This window comes from Bactrocera neohumeralis, chromosome 4 (genome assembly GCF_024586455.1).
Source record: "Bactrocera neohumeralis isolate Rockhampton chromosome 4, APGP_CSIRO_Bneo_wtdbg2-racon-allhic-juicebox.fasta_v2, whole genome shotgun sequence".
NCBI classification, from domain to species: Eukaryota; Metazoa; Arthropoda; class Insecta; order Diptera; family Tephritidae; genus Bactrocera; species Bactrocera neohumeralis.
This window is the reverse complement of record NC_065921.1, coordinates 13,616,000-13,637,448: the sequence shown is the minus strand read 5'-3', so window position 1 is coordinate 13,637,448 and position 21,449 is coordinate 13,616,000. Positions and strand designations below refer to the sequence as shown.

Sequence of the window (21,449 nt, the reverse complement as noted above, 5' to 3'; positions counted from 1 at the left end):
TAAAATAGCTTAAAATAAAATTGTTTTGCGATTTCGCCTTAATGTTTATTCATTTAAAACTGCATTCAGTTTAATTTACAACAGTTCATGCCTGCAAATGTATACTTATACAAATGTGCATAACTCTTTACAATTTAAAAGCTTTAGAAGCGTACTGACTACATGTGAAAAGTAGGATCAAATTAAAAACTGGCTAAGGGTTCAAAAAGTGAAAAAGTTTAAATAAATTAGTCTTATTTTAAACAATACAAGCTAATCATCAAGTCCAAGAAATTCACGCTCCAGCGCGGCACCCATCATATTCCATTCTCCGTCATCTCCACTATCTTCGTTACCATGGCTCCCATCATCTGAATCGGAACCCATTTCCAAATCGGATGGCAATTTCTCACCTATCAACAAATTAAATTTATAATAAAAAAAATTTATTTGACAAATTTATCGTTACCCCGTCGAAATTTTGTGCTGGGGGACTCATCATCATCATCATTGTCCTCGCCGTCTGAGCTTTTATCAGCGTCTTCGTTGGTTGCAGAACCTATGATTATGTCCGATGCACGTGTAAAGAATTCTCTTGTCCGATCCTGCTCCTTTTCTTCACGTCTTCGTTTACGCAAAGTTTTGTCAACTGGTGGATTCTCTACAAGACAAGCTTTTATAAGTATACACTTTCCATATTATTATTTGTTTGTTTTTCTACCTATGTTAATATGCTCGTCCTCACTGGATGAATCCGATTCAAAAAACTGATCGAACTCTTTATTCATGGCCGCCAAATCAGCATTTGAAAATGACAAAAGTGGATTGATTGTGTCTATGAATTTTTCGGGAGCTTTAGCCTGCTGTTGTTGTGCGCTACTCGATGGTGATATTTCCGACTTATCGCTATAGTTAACAACATGTTCTGGGCTATGGCAATGTGCTGGCGGTTTTCGTTGTCTATTTTTTGTTTTACGATCCAAGGGAAACAACCTCTCATCAACAAGCTCCCAACGTTCAGCACATGTCCATAACCAATTTGCATTAACCACCTTAATGTTTGGATTCTTTTTCGCAGCATTCACTTTAAATGTACCAGCATTGACAGCGACAAGATGTGTGGTTTCTGTAGTTAAGAGAAAAGATTTGAAACAAAGCCAATATTAATATTTAGTTTTATGTGTACCTAGCCCAATACTTTGTGAAACATTGGCACCCAAACTTTTCGCAATAAAGTAAGCACGTGACTGCTCTAATTGCATATTAGTGGGTACTAAGCCTGAAAACACTAAAGTCTTTCCACGAAGTACTTCCGATCTAATTTTGGGTACAATAATCTTTAAATCTGGTATTTCCTGTGTCTCATCATAAATGGCATAAAATCTTGTATGAATATTTTTCAAAATTTCTTCCAAATACATTAGATAATCGTCAGGATCATCGATTTCAATTTGTTGATGCGGATCCGCAGGTAATTTTATCTTAGGTGTGGCCTCTGTTTCAGTTTCCATCGGCAATCCTTCTTTATTGTCTAATTTGTTTTCGCTTGTTTCGGGGGCTACTGGTGCGATATCATCACTTTCATTTGTGACAGCACTAGAATTTGTTTTTTCAGTGACTTCAGTGAATACCGGCGGTTTAACGTGTGCTAATTTAGCGGCTTCAGTTATGATTTGAGCATCATGTTTAACAACATCTACAATGGTTTCATCCTTTTTACTCTCTGTATCTGTTTCCGATCGCTCTGAGATGCCGTCGGAAGATTCTGAATCGGGTAACTTTTCTTTAATATCTGCCTCTATTGTATCAACCTTGCTTGTTTCATCCGTTTTTAGCGTTTGTTGTGTTAGATCTAAAATAAAATGCTGATTATTTTCTTTAATGTTAAAGGTAAGATTTCAGATTTCTCAACAATTCTTAACGGCTACAATTGGAAATAAGATATTTTTATAAACAGATATCATACAATATTACAATTGTTTATATGCATTATCGCCAGCACATATACATACATATGTTTATTTCGGGTATATTGAATAGAGATTAGTATTTAATGTATGCAATACCAATATTTCACTGGCTATGTAAAGGATCACAAATGATCCTTAAGTAATAAAGGGATAAGAAATAATTGCGTTATGCCGTTGAGAACACACACATATGATTAAGATATGTGTACATATTGTCTTTATTTACAGTAGATTAGTATTAAGATATTTACATGTACAACACAGCTCTGTATGTGATACATACATGAATAAGGATTAGGAAAATCTATAAATAAATGAGCTTTGGTAATGATGAGTACTAGTTCAAAAGCCGAATTCAATGCATTTTATTTTACAGTAACTATGCTTACAAACCTTTGAAATCAAGGCCCTCCCCGTCCAATTCATGCTTAGATAAGCCAGGCGGCGCATTTATATCCCCTGTATGTTGAAAAAAGTGATATGGTTTCACTTGAATCAAATTGGATGCCATATTCCATACATCTTCCCGATCGTCAATTATACAAACCATAGAATCACCATTCGGAAAAAGTGCCCTTTAAATTACAAGATGCAAACGTTACATTTAACTCCAACATCACATAAGAATTATATTTAACTTACTTTAAATTATCAGTTTTACTTGTTGCATTGAAACATTCGTCTCGCGAAAGTATACGATGTGAAAAATACTTTCCTTCTGGATCAAGTAATTGGGCAATCATATGTGCATAATTTCGGGCGCCAAAAGTGCAGATATGTAGCTCGTAGAACTTTGACATGCGATCAAGAAAAAGCTGCGTACCAGGACGAAGGCGAGTATGATACCAGGGAGAGTGTGGTCCGTAGAGTTGAAAATGATAAATACATTTAATATTGATCGGTACGTTATCGTTGGTTGTGTGTATAACAGTTTGATCTAAATCGACTAGGAGCACAAGTTTCCGGTCTTGTAATAAACGACGAGTATCATCGTGTCCCAATTTTTGTGCTAATTTTTGTGTAACTTTAAGATCAGGAACCGAATGCACCATTGGTACAGATGCTTCCGATATGTTTCCCTATTTTAAAAATGAACAATAGGATATTATTAATTCAAAAAATGCATACATAAATATTTATAAGCTTGAATTTAACCGTCGATTCCTTCATTTAAATATACTTTACCAGAACCGTGACAACAACCCTCGACCTACTCAGTTGAAGTCACTCAGTCGTTAAAATAAACAAAAAAAAATAAATAATAATTTTTCCTTAAATGCATTATTGTATACAAATACATAAAAATAGGCATGAATTAAGCTACTATGTATATATATGGAGATAAGTACATACATAGGTATGTATTTATATTGAATTTTCTTATATAACATTTTTTTCAACATTGATATCAATTTTCTTAATGTGTAGTAGCATGGCAAGCCTGTTTACTTATCACTCAGCGCGGTAGCACAGAATGCACTCGCATAAAACTTTGTTTTGTTTATCGGCCGCTTATTTCTTTTTAATGCTTTCACTTTCTTTTTTACTTCCAACCAATTCATCTTAAATGCAAAACCGTTTCAATTTTTCACTTCCATCACCTACCGAATTCATTTATAATCGTATACTCACATTTTCGTTTTGGCGCAAATCCGCACCGCAATCAGCACACATGTCTTTTATCACTGTCGTATGGGCGCATTCGGCCAACTCCAAAATCGTAGCTCTGTAACGGAGAACATATGAATCCTTAATTATAATAAACTTATTTTTGCAAGAAAAATTATTTCCACATTAAATTTAATACAAGAAATTATTTTAATACGCTGATAATGTATTGTTCTCTTTCTTGTATTTGTCAATATACTATCCAGCACTCAGTACTTATACTGAAACTAACAATTGACTATTCTTCTATTGAATAAACACTGCAATGTTCACACCTACCCCTGCGGTACCAATTGTCCTTCCTTAAACAAACGTTTCTTTACCACGCCTACACGATTCGCTTTCAATTTGTGTAATGTTTTATCGATTGAATCTACAACTGAAGATGCTATCATTTTAGCGGTTGAGCCTTCTGCATCATTACCGCCACTAATGATTTCGTATAATAAGATAACTTGGGACGATGTTATGGGGAAGCCTTCGCGAACGCGCCATTTATTGATTCGAATAGGGTGCTCCGCTGGTGCTGTAATTGTAATGCTACCGGCACTGCCGCTAACACTTTCGCCACTCGATTCATTATTACCATCCGCCATTGCACTCATTTCTTTCCGTAATGCAAATAATTTCACTTAAATTTTTACAACACACCGTGAAATTACTTTTTCGCACTTTTTTCTGTGTTCCTTGCTGTTTTCTTCAATTCTTTCCTTTTTCGCGTCTGCTACACTTCCTTCTCCAATTATAATATTTATTAGCGTTTTATTAGTGTTCTCTAATTCGTTGTTTTGATTCCCACTTCCTTTTTGTAATGCATTAATACGGTACGTTCAGTGACGTATGAAATAATTGCAAAGGGTGTCCCAAATCTACAGCCGTCAAAATAGGCTTAATATAAATGGAGTATTACACGATGGAACAACGACTCTTCATTATTGAACAATATTTCAAAATAATGAAAGCTTGACGGCCGCAGTTCGAAAGTTCCACACAAAATATGATCGAAATAGTGTTTTAACTTCGTCAACTGTTTAAATCTTGCTTTAATTTTGCGACACCTACATACATACATATACTGTACGGCAAAGCTTTCCATTAGAATTTCCCAAACGAAAATGAACTAATAAATATAAAAGCAATATTTTTCTCTTATGAAGTTGTAAACAATACAATTATTACAGTTGGAGTTGCATTAAACAATTAAAAAAATTAAATGTTTATATTATACTCGTTATGGGTATTTTTTCAACAGCTGTTCTCATGCATAATTTCGCAGTTTTAATGTCAGTTGCGACAGTGTAAAGTGAATGCTAGGAAAACATAATTTTTTTAAATTGAATTTAAATAATTACAATAAGAATATTTGACATCAAATAAGTACTTTTCAAAAATGTCAGCCGTAGGTGATAAGAGGCGTAGCGCCTCTGAAGAGCGCGAACAAAGTGAACCCAAAGATATTGTCGTGGCCAATAACAATGATGATGATGATGATGCTTGGATTGGTCCTATGCCGGATGAGCAATCAGCTGCATCGAAACCGAAGAAACGCAAAACATTACCATATGAAAAAGTGTATTTGGAAAACCTTCCCAATGCTGAAAGCTATGAAAAAAGTTATATGCACCGCGATGTAATAACACATGTGGTGAGCACCAAGACGGAGTTTATAGTGACTGGCAGCTATGATGGGCACATTAAATTTTGGAAAAAAATGGAGGAGGGTATCGAATTCGTAAAACATTTTCGAAGTCACTTGAGTAAGAAAGAATATATCTGATAGTTCAATTATTAGTACTACTACTCATATCTTGTATGATTTTATTTCCTTAAAGTGCCAATACACTCCTTAACAACCAACGCAAGTGGTACACTACTGTGCTCAGCTTCTGCAGACAAATGTGCAAAAATATTCGATGTGGTAAATTTCGATATGATAAATATAATTAAGTTGGGTTTTACCCCACTATGCACAGAATGGATACACTCTTCGGGTGATGCCGTTCATACTTTGGCAGTGTATGTATAAGAAAAAATATAATATATAAATGTAATAATGCAATCGTATTTTAAATTTATAGTTCAGATAAAGATAGCAATAAGATTGTTATTTACGATGGCCAAGGTAATGGCGACGTGTTGAAAATTTTGGAAAAGCTTCACTCTGCACCTGTAGTGGCAATGTGTTACAACTTGCCGTTTGAAACTGTAATTTCTGTTGACAAAAATGGTATACTAGAGTATTGGCAAAACTCTAAACATGACTATAAATTCCCACAAAAACTTGTAGCGTTTGATTCGAAGCTAGACACAAGTAAGTAATTAAATATTATATAAAATATTTTAATGAAATTGTGCCCCTTCAGGTTTATTCGAGTTTGCAAAAAACAAAGCCTTAGTCACTGGTCTTGCGGTATCGCCTGATGGCCGTCGATTTTCTACCATATCAAATGATCGAAAAGTAAGAGTGTTTCAGTTTAACACCGGCAAATTAATACGCGTATTTGATGAAGCATTAACTACATATACACAAATGCAGCAAACTCCACATGCATTACCTAATATGGAGTTTGGCAGAAGGTAGGTCATAGGATGTCAACTTGAGCTGTTAATTTAAACTGAACGAAATTATTATTACCTTTTCAATTAGGATGGCTGTGGAAAGAGATTTGGATAAGTCTGAGTTTAGCACAAACAATAATATACTCTTCGATGTCAGTGGACATTTTATAATGTATCCCACCATGTTAGGCATTAAAGTAATTAACATTGACACAAATAGATGTGTTTCTATTTTAGGGAAAACGGATAACATACGTCCATTACATATAGCCTTATTTCAGGTACTTAAATGTAATATTTTTATTATTACTCTTTTATTATAAATAGTCGATTACTTAGGGAAAAGCGAAAAAATCTAAGGCAGCTATAACTATGGAACAGGAGGCTAGCGATAATCCTACCTTGCAATCCATTGCTAATGATTCTACGATGTTTTGTGCTGCCTATAAGTAAATATATGATATTTATGAATGAAATTGCAGAAATAATATTTTCTGTTTGTTTCAGAAAATCACGCTTTTATCTATACAGTCGTCGATTGCCATCCGATTTACAAGATGTTGATCGGGATGTATTTAATGAAAAACCATCGAAAGAAGATATAATTGCAGTGCCAGAAGGACAAGGTAAATATTATTAATCATTACACATGTGCTATATATAAAATATATTCTAAATATCTAATGTTTTAAAACTTTCACGCTAAACTGTCGATCTGTAATGCAGATGAAGGTTCATTTGAATTAGTTTTCTTAAACAAATATTAATAAACATATTTTAATCCCTTTATGAAGGTACACAACGTGTTTACGAAAACGCTATTTTGCACACAACAGTGGGCGACATACATATGAAGCTATTCTTTAAAGAATGCCCTAAGACAGTTGAGAATTTTTGTGTTCATTCCAAAAATGGGTAAATTATTTCATAGATATTTGCTGTAAGCTCTCTGCAACAATTCCTCTTTTAGCTACTATAATGGTCACATCTTTCATCGTGTTATAAAAGGCTTCATGGTGCAAACCGGGGATCCTACAGGCACAGGAACTGGTGGCAAATCAATATGGGGACACGATTTCAAAGATGAGTTCGTTCCAAGTCTCAAGCACGATCGTCCTTATACTGTTAGTATGGCAAATGCTGGTCCCAACACTAATGGCAGTCAATTCTTCATTACAGTTTTGCCGACGGTAATTTACTCATTTTTGTTTTAAATAGTTTAGTAAGTGATTAATAAAATGTTTTTAAATTTTAGCCATGGCTAGACAACAAACATACGGTGTTTGGCCGGGTGTTTCGTGGAATGGAAGTTGTACAAAATATTTGCAATGCAAAAGCAAATCCAAAAACAGATAAACCTTATGACGACATCAAAATCATATCAATTCGATTGAGTAATTAATAATTTCGACATTCGAATTTTACATTGAGATGATGGCAAAATCACAATTCTTATAATTATTTTAAAGTAGTTTATTAATAGATATTTATACGCTGAACAAGTTATGTTAAGTTTGCCAAGAAGTTTGTGACACCCAGAAGGAACGCCTGCCTTTTTGTCTTTATATACACGAACTGGTCCCTTAGTTCTTGAGATATAGATCTGAAATTTTGCACACGTTCGTTTCTCCACAAAAAGCATTTCATTTGTCGACAAACTGAACGGTCAGAATCAAGTACTTGAATTTGGCAAGATTTTTGCATAAAATTTGACAAGGATTATTACCCAAGTCAACGGTGCAATCTCCGAACAAGCTTTTTAGATTAAATCCCTGCTGCATTCTTGTACAAACTGAACGATCAAAATAATGTCCTTCGGAAAACTTTTTTATTTGTGAAAGTGTTTCGGTGCAGCCGCAGCTAACGTTTTTTCTTGTTCTCCTCAAACTTACCACCAAATTTATATTTAAATATAAACAAATAAGTGTTATTTTTTAAAGTTATCGTATATTAATGTATTGCAAAATAAACTTACGTCTGTACGTTGAACATACACCTATGAATACATATTTACAATATTTTAACTGTACTAATCGTAATAAGTATAAAGTTTTTTTTTTTGAAGGCATAAATAAAACAAAAAAAAATTTTATATTTGAGTATAATACCGTATTAGCTGCGATTACACAAAATTCCTCATAAAAAGTCATTTATTTGTAAACGTTTAAAGCCAATTTTACAAATAAAAAAACTTTTATTACATTTTCAATATATTATCACATTTCTCCTTAAACAAACAATATTGCAATGTTATTTTTGTGGCCTCTAACAGATTTCGAAAGTCTTTAATACGCATATAATTCTCATTTCATATCATTTATAGCTTAATATATAAATAAAATTAAATAACTTTGAAAAATATCTTTAAATGTTTAAGTTGATAAAATATGGACCGTTAAAGAAAGTAAGTCGGCATGAACTTACAATATAAATTTGTTTATACATTCATATTTACCAGATATTGAAATTAAAAAAAAAATAAAATTGTTAAGCCCAGAATAAGAGCAAAAGAAAAGGTAATATAAACTTTAACGTTGCTCACAATTAAGTTATTATTAATTATGTATCATCAGAAAATAATTCGCAAGTATGTATGTTTGTGTACCGTAATAAGATTTTTTTAAATATATATGTAAATATTTTAATACAAAATTAAATTTCGCGAGTCTATATTTCCGTATTTTAGTTCTTCGCGTCGTAGCTTATGACTTTTTCCAAGTATATGTAATTTATGAATATATTCCAAATAGGATTCACTGCAAGGCATTTTTGATATCCAACAATACTTTTTTCGCTTCTAAAAAATTTTCTTATTTAGGCATCTACACTATATTGTGAGCTAATGTCAAAATCTGAAACACTATCCGAACCATATCCAGTGACACCACCACCATTAGTCGCTGCGTGATTATTTAACGTGCCCGAAGCAACTGTTGCACGCGGTCTCAAGACATCGGGAACATAAATCGGCGCTGGCCCTGCCACCTCGACCACGCTGGGACGTGGCACGGATGCACACCGTTTAATGGGCGACATTAATGCAAACAATGCCAACGTTAATACTAGTGTCATAAAAAGTATAATAGCACGAGCATTTCCTCTTTCACGAAAAACTGAAATCATCGCCATAACTACAAGCAGGATGACAATTGCGGATTTAGTCATTGTAACGGCAGTCGAATGAATTTTCCCACCATTCCTGGATATCATGTTTGAAGGACCATATGCAAAAAATAAATTGTGGCGATCCACGAAGTGTTTAAAACAAATATAAATCATAGCAAAGGGCATTATAAGTGGACAAGAAACACTGTAAACTATAGAAATGGTAAACACCAACACAGTCCAGGCGTAGTGAATTCCAAATGGGAATTCGATCAATATAGATTTTCGGATGTATGGTGTTTCAGCTTTCGATTTCGCCGTACACAACATCCAAATATAAACAATAAGTTCTGGAAAACGTAACAGCTCCAAAGCCGTACCAATGAAAGCGGCGGTAATTACATAATTGACATAGAAAGAACCGCGATCCGGCATGAAGACACAGTACCAGCGAATAGTGTCATTACTAATTGACCATTCGATTAATTTCTGTGCTGACGTTAGGCCCAGTGAGGGCAGAATGAGGATCATTAATAGTAAATAACAAAAACATTTAATCATAATTGAATAATTCTGAAGAGAACGTGTATAGTGAGCCAACCATTTGTCTGAGAATGCAACAATTACAGGCATCAGCGCCGCAAGCGTCCACAGTAATAATGTTGGTAAAAATTCTGATACTACTGGTGAAATTTGGTATATATTACCTTTAGCTAATGCATAAGCGTTTAAAAAGTTTAGTACAATTGCTGGGGTTGTGAGAAAGAATAGCGTCAAAAATAGTATGAAGTTGACAATACCCCATTTGAAGTACCAATTGCTTTTGCTCACATTCAAATTCTCCCAAAAGAGGTCGTCTGGTGAAGGTGCGAATTCCAAATTCCATTTTCGATAGGTGCCTGGTGTAAAATGGCTGACAATATTTTGTGCTTCATGTACAGTGGACACGGTAATAAAAGCTATTGCGAGTGGTTCATTGAGTGCAGCAGCTCTCAAACGTGCCACATCTCCAGAGAGTTTACGCTCTTCACGTTGATAATAAGCGTATGCATTTTCTTTAGCACAGGAGCACAGATTTGGTGTTACCTAAAAAGAAGGGAATTTTTACCAAAAATTCGTATACATAAGGATCTAATATATACGTAAGTATTTAAAGTACGAGAAAATTTATATCATGTAATCAAGCTTATAGAGTATTAGTAAGTGAGTATAGTTGTAGTAATAAGTATATGAGTATTACTGCTTTATAAACTTGATACTTAATAAAAATTTTATATTTAATAATTTAAGAATTTCAGCTATTACCTGTAGCGTATCTTTATCCCTATGGTGTTCACAGTACATGCGAGCATCCAATATCTTCTCATATTCCGCACTTTGCACTGTCAATTTAGATATATTGTATGCAATTTGTACGTCCTCTATATTGACGTCAGGAAATAATTCTTGTATATAGTGACGGATAATTGTCTTATTACGATCACTCGCCGATATATTGGATATCATAATGGTACGTGTGGCAGCTGTTTTAAATGCATTACGACCGGATGCACGTCGCATTATGAGTACTATGAGGGGAGCATACATAATTGTCACGATAACGTGTACCCATCGCCACGGCGATTCTGGAGACACATTTTCCATAGTGGTGTGACCAAACGCATTCAAATCAGTTCTACCTTCAGTAGAACCATTGAACAAGTTTACGGGCAATATAATTATTATTGAAACTAGTGTTACAATTGCCATTACAGTCATAAGGTGTTGCTGAAAAGACAGATAATGAATGGCATCCGGCCCTGTATGAGTCTTTATTTGCTCCTTTTGCAGTTTCCAGGTAATTTTTATCCAAGCAAAAAATCCCTGGTCCGAATGAATGGGAGATAAAGGCGGCTCTGATGTGTTCGATGTTATACTACCTCGCCCACCCTCGGCATCATTTTGCATACGACTGGTAGATGCTTCGGGCGTGGGTGTAAGAACCGTACTTGTTGCTCGCGAGTAAAATACTTCGGTCCAGCGTTTTCTGGTACCATGGCTGTTAACAAGCGCCAGGCGACCATAGTCTCCGGCTTGATGCCGTAAAGCGGTAAATAAACCAACTAATAGAAGCCAAGAAATAACGTTCAATAATAGTGTTTCCGGGATACCATTGAAATCATTTGTGAAAATTGTGCTCTTATTTGGTAGTTTTTCACACTCATCACTCCAGGCTCTTTCAACAAACATATTTTCAAAAACGTCCATTTTCTTCCAAACTAAATGAACGGTATAACCGAACGTATCTTCGTATCTTCAACAAACGATTCCAGGTTGAATTTAAACTATAAAAATGTGAATCTCAGTTAGTTAAATGAATATGTTTATTATATATATACATGCATAATAAAAATTGACTGTTATTATAAGTTTAATGAAACTATTATATGATAATACACAATAAGAATTTCGAAAAAAGGGGTTTGAAATTCAATTGTGGTAGGCAATTATGCTACACATTTCTGACTCTCTGTTGAAATAAAAAGGAAACACTTAAATTACATTTATCTAACACTAATATGTACAGCCTCAAGTGTGCAAATATATACGTAAACTTTAATTTTATTATTTTCATGTTATACAAAATTCGATTATGATTTCTTTTGTACCTACATACAAAAATATGTAAATATGATACTTATATGTAATTGTGTGGAACAAACATTTCATGAGAAACAAAATCGGTTCCACATAAAGACCATATTCATATTTATTCCGTTGGAACAGAAAATTCAAACTTTTTAAAATACCAGCTAAGAAAAATATAAGTATAGATATATACATATATTCTCACATTGGCGGGAATTCCGGTAAAGCCCTGGTGCAGGCAAATAGCGATGCGGAATTAGGAGAAAGTTATACTTAATATCTAGAGGCTAAAACGTTTATAATAGCAAGACATATTACCGATAGCGGTATGTTAAAAGAGTCACTTCATGCAAGACCCCATTCCCTTTGGTCCAACCTCGTCGTTTCCTGCATTTTCACTGTAAAATTTCTACCAATACCCGCTAAACTTTTACTTCTATAATGTTATACGAGATGTTACTCTATTTCCCTTACATGTCGCGATAGTATCAAAATTACGGCAAAAATATATAAAAATAACTTTGACTCACTTAATAGATAATTGATAACATCACCGATTGTTGTGCAAAAACGCCCATCCGTTATTACAGAGGTATAAAGTATATAAGAGAAAAAAACTTTAATCGTAGCAACCTAAGCCCTAGTTACTTCAATTTTGATTAGAACTATCGTCATTTATTCACATGCCTTATGAACTTTTCATTACTATCAAGTCAAACTACATATGTATGTACGGCCGTAATTCCATGTAGCATTGCTTTAAACCATGTATATTATGAAACTAAATGCACCATTTCAAAAGCTAATGTGTACGTATGCAAATATATAAATAATATGTATGTGTATATTATAATCTCTGATAACGACTAACAAACATTACATTTTTATAAGAGCTCTATGCAGAAAATACAAATGCTTTACAAATCTTTAAATTTTATAATAAATAAAGCGCACACTAAAATATTTTAGATTGTCAAAAATCTGGTAGTGCGTAATTGTGAGTTATGCCTCAGATCACTCAACAGTTTCTCTTATGGAATAGCACTACACAACCAATTGCATTTACGATAGTAAATATGTATACTTATATATACATAAATGCTTAGTTTACGAACATTTTTGCCAACTCTACAATAAATAACATTCAAAAAATGATTTATTGGGAAAATTACAACAACAACACGTAAATGAATCATCATATTATGAGGAACCAAATAAGAAATGTGCATATCTATGTATGCAAGTGTATACCTTAACTTCTTATCCAATTGACATTATATTTTTTGGAAAATCGATTTAATGAAGTAAAAGCAACCAAACTTTAGCACACAATATGTATTTAAAAAAAGATCCTATTTATTATACAATATATTGAAACCCTTTTATCGCAAATTTGGAAATCTTTTATAGCAATTTGCTACATTAACTTTAAGTATGGAACATACCAGTTTCTTTCCTCACACCGTAACCATTTATACTTTTAACAGAACTGACTTTTATAACTCTTCACAAATAGAACAAATATTTTCACAAGTTTCAAATAATAAATTTTTCGGTATTTTCTTTGAATAATAATACTTCTGGAAGTCAATTGTTAAATCGTTTTAAATTGTATTAGCCAATACGATTTCAATATCCACTGCACAAAAAACAATAACATATGTGAAGCTACAAAAAAGAAAATATACGAAGAGAAATTTAATGAATGAAGAAACGCAAAGAAACGAGCAGCAGAGAACGTATAATATAATATATACGTTCTCTGAAACGAGTTTGCACCAGTGCTGCCCGACTGACCAGATGCACTAAAGGTCTAAACACATTGTAATACAATGTAACAAATATTAAAATAATAAAATTATAAATCTGTTTTAAATAATCATTATTTATGTTTTCCTATTTTAAATTTTTTAAACTAGTCTCAGTGCACGGTTCACAAATCATATTTCTTTTGGAGTAACTTCAATATGTTGGAATCTTTTTAAGCGTGCATCCTGAAGGCTTGCAAATATAAATGTACGCGATACATTCTCTACTGGGAGCTGAATTTAAGATATCTATTGTAGAAATGTGTGGTTATGTCTTTTACAGTTTTGGCAGCACTGTTCACCTTAGGCATTCACATCAGTTTTGCGTTTTCATATCGGTGCACTAAATAAATTTATTTAATAAAATGGTTCAAAAAAGCGTTAATCCCGTAAGCATACTCAAAAGTATTTACCAAAATGAATTCCAGTGGTAAGAATATAGTTTTATTTACTTTCACAAGTGACGTAACCCCAAAGCAAGAAGTATGTAATTTACGCTACATTATTTCTTTCAGGTCCGTGTTGAAGAGTTTGGGGCTATTCCTTTTAGGCGTACGCATCGCAAAGGAATTTGTAGGAGTGGAAATAATGCCAGCGATAGCCCAACACTAGTAGAGTAATGACATTCAGTTTTCCATACAAACTGTTCTTATAATTCTTTTGTAATAGAGAGTGCTTGAATGAAAACGTTTATTTGGTTGATTAACCGCACTAGTATAATGTTATACTTTATTAATCAATTGATGTATTTCAAAATGTTACAGTTTCATTAATAAATAGGTCAAATAATACAAAATTTGTTTACTATGTACATACTCATATATGCTTATATGAAAAGGATAATCTTTTTAGCTTTTGACAAGTTGTCACATTTCTGCATTAAGCACACTATTACTTATATCTTGGACAATTTCATTGTTCGTGTCGATCTCATTCAGTAAACTTTGTGCAAGGATTTGCGGTGTCATATCTCTTTTCAAAAAATTCGCAACCAGTTGCCTAGAAGGTACACCTCCACCATGTGCCAATATTTCGCGACGATACTTCTCACCTGACTCCCGATTGAATGGGTTGTTATCAAAATAGTTTTGCCATATCCACGAAGCTATAGTTTTCGATATTAAGTAAGAATAATACTTTGCTCCATAACCAACCAAATGAGAAAAACGGAGTTGCCAAGCCGTATTTTCTACATATGGTAGTCCATAGTATTCTCTTTGTACTTCTATTAACGTTTCTGTCGTGCTTCTATTATGTGACACTGGTCCACTATGGTAAACTTGATCAAGTACAGAATAGAATACCTAAATATGCGGTACCACATTTAACAGAATTTATAATTATAATAAAAAAAACAACAATCATTTACCTGCAGTTGTGTTTCGCTAGCTGAAAAAAGCTTCTTCGAGGCGCATAATCGCCGCAGCATATCTTCGGAAATTGGTTCTTGTGTCTGGAAATGTCGGGCAAATGTTCGTAAAACACGTGGATCGTTAGCGAAATATTCCATTAATACAGACGGAACCTCCGCAAAATCAGTACTACAACGTGTGCCGGTTACATGTTGATACTTCGTTCGGGCAAGCATTGAATGCATTGCGTGACCCATTTCATGAAAAAGATTGTCGACCCGCGATGGTGATAGCAGTACAGGGCCAGTCCAATGAGGTTGAGACAAATTTAACATTACAACAACAATTGGCAGTTGATAATTACCGTCGGGTAGATCTTTTCCTCCCTGTATTGTGAAGTGACAATCCTGATTAGGTTTACCACTACGTTCGAAAAAATCGCAATAAATGTAGCCAAGTAAACCTTCGGTCTCATGAACAACTGATATTTTATAAATATCGTTATTCCAACTTTCCCCCGGCTCCATTTCGGTGTTTTTCAAAGATATTCCATACAACGAACGCATTATGTTATCAAGCCCTTCCATACAGCCACCTAGACTGAAGTATGGCAAGAATTCACTAGTGTTTGCTTTTAATGATTTCTTCTCCATCAGAGAAGTGAAATAAGGTGGGTCCCAAGCAGCAACGCGAGCTGTATTTATTCCGCTATCTTGCCGCTGCGGAAATGTAATTTAATGTTAAAATTTCATCATTTAAGAGCATATTCATAACAAAACCTTCATTTTCTCCATTATTCTGAAATCAGCATTCGCACGAGGAGAAAGTCCTTGTGACAATTCATCCAGGAACTCTTGAACCATCTTCGGATGCTCGACAGTACTTGCATTAAGTGCGCGATGTGCGTACGTCTCGAAACCACAAGTACGAGCAAGTTCATGGCGGCACATAAGTAAATCTGTAAGTAGTTGATTCTGTTGTTCAGATGGCCGCAAAAATAGACGATAAGCAGTTTCACGTGCTTCAGCAGATGAGGAGTTTGTGTACAAACCGGAAACGAGAACGCTATCTCCTTCCGCAGGAAAGCTTTATATCGATGTAAATAGTAAGTGTTAATAAAAATATTCCAATCATGTAATTGTGCAATCAACATACTAATTGCGAACGGATGATGGAACATCAATACGCTGAATAATAGAAGGCTGTACCGCACCGGCCATAAATTTTTGCCCTAATTGTAAAATGTACTCGTTAAGCCGAACTACTTTTTGTCTCTCTCCTTCTTCTAAATGGATGCCTGATTGCTCAAAGTCAAAGAGGAATAGTTTGGATACGTGTTTGTCAACATCGCTCGTGGGCAGAATATCGCCATTATCAACAACATTGCGTAACGCTGTATATAAAGGTTTATGCGTATTCAAACTTTCAACTATTCTACTTATGGTAATACAGGCATCCTCAGCGGCTTGACAGTATTTGTTCTTTGGATGCGCAATCCGAATAAATTCTGCTAGATCAGCTACTTTACAAAGGGAATCGGAGAGCTCATCAAAAATTTCAACCTAAACAAAAATAATTACAGAACATAAAGGTACTTTTCCGGATATATGTACCATTTTTCTTTCCCGATTTGTTGAGATAGCTTCAGATATTAGGTCTTCCGTTTTATTTGCAACATTGTCACGCAAGAGATAAAAACCTTCAAAAGAACGCAATTCCGACAAACGAAATAGTCCCTGAAATCAATATTTCTGTTAGGTTTCTGATCAACTTATCATGAAAATTATTACTGAGTGGTGTATGATTAGTTAAAAACTCACCGATTCATTGCGCGTAAAGTTTATTTTTTTATATGGAGGCGAATTAAATGCCGTTGCCAAAGGCGTCGACCAAGTAGAAACATTTCGGTATAATTTATTAAGCAAGCACTTTGCTGATTTATTTCTACACGTCTTAAGCATTATCAGCTTCTTGACATTAAAATTGAAAAACAAAAATAAGTATGTCTTTATCTGTCACCACCCCTTTTTATTATGTGTTCACATCACATCTCGCTTCTTTTATGCTTTTAAACGAATTCATTAATTAAATAATTAAGATTAACAAAAATAAATTATTTACTCGTAATTTGATTTCAATCAACCTACTTACGATGCATTTGTACGTTCACATTAAATTATGGGCTTATGTATATTAAAACTCGTTGCAAATATTTATTAAAAATATTTATTAGAATAAGAAAAAGTAAGTCAGACAAAAGTTAAGTAAATTAAATTTTTCTGTAATATTTAAGAAATTATTTTGAGTAAGTTTAATTAAAAGGTTTCATGAGAAAAACTGAATTGTTTTTAAATGCAACACTGCCTTAGTTAAGTTAAATCCACATCAAGCATATTTCGCTATCCATTTTGTTTTTGTGCTGCTGCGCTACAACAATGGCCGACATTGTATTTTTATTATTATTAATTTCAATATTTTCATTACAAAACACTAAAGGTAATTTAAAATATTGCAAATAGGATGTGCTCGTAATTGTATCCAAATCATATTTGCTTACAATATTATATAATTATGAATATAATAAAAGTATGCAGCATGAAAAGCATTGAGTTGGTGCTGCAGTGCTAAACGTTATAGACCACTTGCGGTTATGTATTTAGCAATGTCATAATGGGAATTTATTTTAATATAAAGCAAACTATTTGTGCAAATGTAACATAAATAATAAAAAAAATAATGTTTTAGCTGCTGCCGAAATAAGTGGTCGTCTATTGGACGAAACACAAGAAAACTTGGATCTGGAAATGTCGCACATAAATGAAAAAGAACATTCACCTGTTCCACGGAATTCAATACAATCACACCCCAGGTAAGTTTCAAAATAGCAATGTATCTATAGAGCGTAGGTTACTGTATTTTCTACACATCATCCAACATAAAAGCCAGTGAAAGTAATAAAAATTATACATATTTGTTAATAATTCCCCCCTTCCGCATTCCAAAGGAGGCACACAAAATCTAAACGTCGCATGAAGAGAAGGTAAATAAAAGAGATTAGAAACAAAAAAAAATGCGCAGCAAGGAATGTTGAATTATAAAATATTGAAATTTTTTTATATTCTAACATTCTTTATATTTCGTTGTTAAAAAAATTAACATAAACGTATGTATGTACATATATGTAAATCCAAATTTTTGTGTGCTCCTTTTGTTCAATTACATTATTAATGATTGTAAAAGTAGTAGTGTATTATCTTTTTAAATAAAAAATGCCCCGATAATTAAATTTTAATAATATAATACAGATACAAGTGCTATGCATGCGAGCCACCCTGCAAAAATGCTACACAACATGCGCATATGTGCCAGAACGCTATTCAGGTAAGTCAAATTGAATTAATTTTTAAGAAATTTGAAATACTTACCATAACATATTAGTGTTGGAAATCGCGGACACGCAGTGCGTTTGGTGAAGAAAAAGTTTCACGAGGTTGCACCACTTCTCCAGATCAACTGCCATTAATATGTAACCAGAATACTCTGGGTCCTCGAAAACGCGCCGTAATGCATGTAAACATTATTTGTTGTTCCAAGGATTACTGTAATGACGGAGATTTTCCTGAATTGCCTCCTATTGTTAATGGTATGTATTTATATTTTTTTATTTGAAAAATATTAACAATATATTGCATTACAGATGAAGTGACGCGCCTAAGTGCTGATTTAAGCAATACGTTCAAAATGACCTTAGCGATATTAGGTCCAGTTTTCGTCATTGGATTGATGGCAGCATTAGTTTACTATTTTATGACAAGACATCATCGCAAAAGTATAATGGCGTCACGTATTAAAAATGATCCAGATGTTTATTTAGTTAACGACGAATTACTTCGAGCAACAAGTGCTGGTGATAGTACGTTACGGGTATGTTGATCGAATTAAAAATAAATAAGTATAAAAAATACTGATTTTAATTGATAATATTTTTAGGAATATCTTCAACATCCAATGACTTCAGGTTCTGGAAGTGGATTACCGTTATTAGTTCAACGTACTCTTGCCAAGCAAGTTACGTTAGTAGAATGTATTGGACGTGGAAAGTATGGTGAAGTGTGGCGGGGACAGTGGCATGGTGAAAATATAGCTGTAAAAATATTCCTTACTCGGGATGAGAAGTCGTGGAAGCGAGAGACAGAAATATACAGGTAAAATATAAAATTTGTATTTTATGAATTAATATAATAAAATAGTATTTATTAATTATTTGCAGTACAATTTTACTACGTCATGAAAATATTTTGGGTTATATTGGTTCCGACATGACTTCACGTAATTTTTGTACACAACTATGGTTACTTACGCACTATTATCCAAACGGTTCTCTCTTCGATCATCTAAATCGGAATGCTCTAAGTCACAATGATATGGTGTTAATATGTTTATCCATTGCTAACGGCTTAGTACATTTGCATACAGAAATATTGGGAACGGAAGTGAGATAAATAAAATAATATACAATTGTGGCAAAAACAATAATATATTTAAATTTTTTATAGGGTAAACCTGCTATGGCACATCGTGATTTAAAGTCGAAGAATATACTTGTTAAATCGGATGGAACTTGTGTGATAGCAGATTTTGGATTAGCTGTAACACACTCTCATGTCACAGGCAAATTAGATTTAGGAAATAATCCTAAAGTCGGCACCAAACGTTACATGTCACCTGAAGTTTTGGATGAAAGGTATACTTCAAAATGTATGACGTTTAACACTTTATTCACCAAGATATTTATGTGTTACAGTATTAATATGCAATGTTTTGAGGCATTGCGCCGCACTGATATTTACGCACTTGGTTTAGTACTGTGGGAAGTATGTCGCCGCACTATTTCAGGAGGCATTGCAGAAGAGTACAAAGTGCCTTTTTACGATGTTGTCCCATCGGATCCCAGTTTTGAAGATATGAGAAAGGTTGTATGCGTGGATAATTATAGACCGTCCTTTCCCAATCGTTGGGCTTCTGACCCGGTATATTGATATAATGATAAACTATATTTAACATTGAACAAGTCAATAATGTTTATATTCCACAGTTACTCGCTGGTATGTCAAAGTTAATGAAGGAATGTTGGCATCAAAATCCGAATGTGCGCTTACCTGCCTTGAGAATACGGAAAACTATACACAAACTAGCTTCCGCTGATGAAAAAATACGTCTTAATTATGATGAAGTTTGTGTTTAGTTGTTTAGTTTATACAAATGAATATTTAGTATTCTTATAATTTTAAGCAGTAGATTTTAAAATTATCATTAATAGCAGAGTAAAAACGGTAGATGGTATTAAGAAATATAATATTACTTTTCTTCTTCAAATGTATTTAAGTATTAAAGTTATAATTAAGGATTATATATACATATATTTAATTATATTATTTACTTTAATGGAATGAACGAACAGGAGCGATTGTTTGATTGAAATGTATATAAGTGTGTGGATTTAGGTAAACTTTCCATAGTAGTATTAGATAGACTAGGTATATTAGAATTAAATTTAGATACCAAATCAAACAAAGCACATATATAAGTATCTTCATTTAATTATGCGTACGTTTTAACAACTGCATACAAATGCAAATTAAATGAAAGACACTCTTAAGACTTAACACAGATTTCTACACACACATTTTGTTATAAATCTTTATGTGCCTTGAATTGTATTGATATTTGAAGCCTCATTTGCCTTATGCTTCAACTGCTATTTATTTAGGCTTTTTATTACTTTTACTCTAATCTGGTGCCATTCTTATGTATCATTCATAAAACTAATAAGAAGTATTGGAATTTAATCTAAAAATCTAAAACTGCATAGAGAAGATGAAGGAGAATAATTAAATTAATATAAGCACGCGTGCAGCCTTTTTATAATTAAATGAATGAAATTTTTATTAATTTTAATTTACATTTACATATATATATATACATATATATTTTATGCATGACTTTTTCAACTGGTACGTCTATAAATAATAGGAAGTGTATGCTTTCGATAAAAAACGTATGATCAGTTTTAAGAAAATTTATTGTACAAAGTAGTCCATGGTTTAAAATTAAAATACATTTTAGTAGAAAAAAAGTATAAATTCTTATGAATTTGGGGAAGGTGTAATCACTGAAGGAGGGAGGGGGGATTGATCGCGAACAATTCCTCTCTGGCCTGGAGCTCTAAGTGGGACCCGCTGCTCTGCAACAATATTTTGTAGATTTTTCCTCATCAATTCACTACAATCATGAAACGGGGGCTCGTTTTCTCTACCGGCCTGGGTGTAATACCTCTACTCGATATCTAGAGAAATTTTGCCGTTCATCATTCATATAAT

The 21,449-nt window shown here is 33.5% G+C and overlaps 6 protein-coding genes across 11 annotated transcripts; 3 read left to right on the top strand and 3 right to left on the bottom strand.

Annotated features, from left to right (window-relative positions):
* Nucleotides 1-15: 15 nt before the first annotated feature.
* Nucleotides 16-4,370, bottom strand: LOC126756296 (uncharacterized). Of its 2 annotated transcripts, XM_050469262.1 has the most exons (8): nucleotides 3,897-4,370; nucleotides 3,582-3,675; nucleotides 2,592-3,028; nucleotides 2,343-2,524; nucleotides 1,166-1,831; nucleotides 701-1,105; nucleotides 449-640; nucleotides 16-392 (listed from the first exon to the last, which is right to left on the bottom strand). In XM_050469262.1, exons 1-8 carry the CDS (start codon nucleotides 4,220-4,222, stop codon nucleotides 253-255), a joined length of 2,442 nt encoding a protein of 813 aa, XP_050325219.1. In that variant the 5' UTR covers nucleotides 4,223-4,370; the 3' UTR covers nucleotides 16-252. The 2 variants fall into 2 exon arrangements, with proteins under 2 accessions (XP_050325219.1, XP_050325221.1); XM_050469264.1 differs by lacking the exons at nucleotides 3,582-3,675; nucleotides 3,897-4,370 and adding an exon at nucleotides 3,351-3,540.
* Nucleotides 4,371-4,890: 520 nt separating this feature from the next.
* Nucleotides 4,891-9,037, top strand: LOC126756300 (peptidylprolyl isomerase domain and WD repeat-containing protein 1). Its single transcript, XM_050469271.1, has 10 exons — nucleotides 4,891-5,374; nucleotides 5,450-5,633; nucleotides 5,696-5,928; nucleotides 5,981-6,194; nucleotides 6,265-6,457; nucleotides 6,516-6,625; nucleotides 6,684-6,802; nucleotides 6,971-7,091; nucleotides 7,147-7,366; nucleotides 7,432-9,037. Exons 1-10 carry the CDS (start codon nucleotides 5,008-5,010, stop codon nucleotides 7,576-7,578), a joined length of 1,908 nt encoding a protein of 635 aa, XP_050325228.1. The 5' UTR covers nucleotides 4,891-5,007; the 3' UTR covers nucleotides 7,579-9,037.
* Nucleotides 8,104-13,586, bottom strand: LOC126756297 (calcium permeable stress-gated cation channel 1). 4 transcript variants are annotated; one of them, XM_050469265.1, is made up of 3 exons: nucleotides 13,355-13,586; nucleotides 10,587-11,605; nucleotides 8,104-10,367 (listed from the first exon to the last, which is right to left on the bottom strand). In XM_050469265.1, the coding sequence occupies exons 2-3, from the start codon at nucleotides 11,526-11,528 to the stop codon at nucleotides 8,991-8,993; spliced, it is 2,319 nt and encodes a 772-aa protein (XP_050325222.1). In that variant the 5' UTR covers nucleotides 11,529-11,605; nucleotides 13,355-13,586; the 3' UTR covers nucleotides 8,104-8,990. The 4 variants fall into 4 exon arrangements, with proteins under 4 accessions (XP_050325222.1, XP_050325223.1, XP_050325225.1 ...); XM_050469266.1 differs by lacking the exon at nucleotides 13,355-13,586 and adding an exon at nucleotides 13,161-13,304; XM_050469268.1 differs by lacking the exon at nucleotides 13,355-13,586 and adding an exon at nucleotides 12,790-12,983.
* Nucleotides 13,587-13,989: 403 nt separating this feature from the next.
* On the top strand, nucleotides 13,990-14,513 carry LOC126756308 (uncharacterized). Its single transcript, XM_050469283.1, has 2 exons — nucleotides 13,990-14,147; nucleotides 14,233-14,513. The coding sequence occupies exons 1-2, from the start codon at nucleotides 14,083-14,085 to the stop codon at nucleotides 14,327-14,329; spliced, it is 162 nt and encodes a 53-aa protein (XP_050325240.1). The 5' UTR covers nucleotides 13,990-14,082; the 3' UTR covers nucleotides 14,330-14,513.
* On the bottom strand, nucleotides 14,267-17,074 carry LOC126756298 (mitochondrial intermediate peptidase). The gene is made up of 6 exons (XM_050469269.1): nucleotides 16,890-17,074; nucleotides 16,683-16,805; nucleotides 16,225-16,631; nucleotides 15,849-16,155; nucleotides 15,087-15,788; nucleotides 14,267-15,021 (listed from the first exon to the last, which is right to left on the bottom strand). The coding sequence occupies exons 1-6, from the start codon at nucleotides 17,028-17,030 to the stop codon at nucleotides 14,584-14,586; spliced, it is 2,118 nt and encodes a 705-aa protein (XP_050325226.1). The 5' UTR covers nucleotides 17,031-17,074; the 3' UTR covers nucleotides 14,267-14,583.
* Nucleotides 17,075-17,477: 403 nt separating this feature from the next.
* LOC126756301 (activin receptor type-1) lies at nucleotides 17,478-21,002 on the top strand. Of its 2 annotated transcripts, XM_050469273.1 has the most exons (11): nucleotides 17,478-17,565; nucleotides 17,815-17,938; nucleotides 18,074-18,109; nucleotides 18,375-18,450; nucleotides 18,508-18,712; nucleotides 18,767-18,993; nucleotides 19,060-19,274; nucleotides 19,340-19,562; nucleotides 19,626-19,813; nucleotides 19,874-20,099; nucleotides 20,165-21,002. In XM_050469273.1, exons 1-11 carry the CDS (start codon nucleotides 17,505-17,507, stop codon nucleotides 20,312-20,314), a joined length of 1,731 nt encoding a protein of 576 aa, XP_050325230.1. In that variant the 5' UTR covers nucleotides 17,478-17,504; the 3' UTR covers nucleotides 20,315-21,002. The 2 variants fall into 2 exon arrangements, with proteins under 2 accessions (XP_050325230.1, XP_050325231.1); XM_050469274.1 differs by lacking the exon at nucleotides 18,074-18,109.
* Nucleotides 21,003-21,449: the final 447 nt, after the last annotated feature.

What these genes read in the sequence shown, in the direction of transcription:
- LOC126756296 (XM_050469262.1), bottom strand. Translation starts at nt 4,222, where the DNA reads ATGAGTGCAATGGCGGATGGTAATAATGAATCGAGTGGCGAAAGTGTT. An exon ending in ATTTGCGCCAAAACGAAAAT is followed by an intron (nt 3,029 to 3,581) that starts GTGAGTATACGA and finishes TTTTTAAAATAG; the next exon opens with GGAAACATATCGGAAGCATC. An exon ending in TTCACAAAGTATTGGGCTAG is followed by an intron (nt 1,106 to 1,165) that starts GTACACATAAAA and finishes TCTTAACTACAG; the next exon opens with AAACCACACATCTTGTCGCT.
- LOC126756300 (XM_050469271.1), top strand. Translation starts at nt 5,008, where the DNA reads ATGTCAGCCGTAGGTGATAAGAGGCGTAGCGCCTCTGAAGAGCGCGAA. An exon ending in TGATTCGAAGCTAGACACAA is followed by an intron (nt 5,929 to 5,980) that starts GTAAGTAATTAA and finishes GTGCCCCTTCAG; the next exon opens with GTTTATTCGAGTTTGCAAAA. An exon ending in TCATTACAGTTTTGCCGACG is followed by an intron (nt 7,367 to 7,431) that starts GTAATTTACTCA and finishes TTTAAATTTTAG; the next exon opens with CCATGGCTAGACAACAAACA.
- LOC126756297 (XM_050469265.1), bottom strand. Translation starts at nt 11,528, where the DNA reads ATGGACGTTTTTGAAAATATGTTTGTTGAAAGAGCCTGGAGTGATGAG. An exon ending in GGGATAAAGATACGCTACAG is followed by an intron (nt 10,368 to 10,586) that starts GTAATAGCTGAA and finishes CCTTCTTTTTAG; the next exon opens with GTAACACCAAATCTGTGCTC.
- LOC126756308 (XM_050469283.1), top strand. Translation starts at nt 14,083, where the DNA reads ATGGTTCAAAAAAGCGTTAATCCCGTAAGCATACTCAAAAGTATTTAC. An exon ending in TACCAAAATGAATTCCAGTG is followed by an intron (nt 14,148 to 14,232) that starts GTAAGAATATAG and finishes TATTTCTTTCAG; the next exon opens with GTCCGTGTTGAAGAGTTTGG.
- LOC126756298 (XM_050469269.1), bottom strand. Translation starts at nt 17,030, where the DNA reads ATGCTTAAGACGTGTAGAAATAAATCAGCAAAGTGCTTGCTTAATAAA. An exon ending in ACTTTACGCGCAATGAATCG is followed by an intron (nt 16,806 to 16,889) that starts GTGAGTTTTTAA and finishes TATTGATTTCAG; the next exon opens with GGACTATTTCGTTTGTCGGA. An exon ending in CCATCATCCGTTCGCAATTA is followed by an intron (nt 16,156 to 16,224) that starts GTATGTTGATTG and finishes ATCGATATAAAG; the next exon opens with CTTTCCTGCGGAAGGAGATA.
- LOC126756301 (XM_050469273.1), top strand. Translation starts at nt 17,505, where the DNA reads ATGGCCGACATTGTATTTTTATTATTATTAATTTCAATATTTTCATTA. An exon ending in TGTGCCAGAACGCTATTCAG is followed by an intron (nt 18,451 to 18,507) that starts GTAAGTCAAATT and finishes ATAACATATTAG; the next exon opens with TGTTGGAAATCGCGGACACG. An exon ending in CTGGTGATAGTACGTTACGG is followed by an intron (nt 18,994 to 19,059) that starts GTATGTTGATCG and finishes TAATATTTTTAG; the next exon opens with GAATATCTTCAACATCCAAT.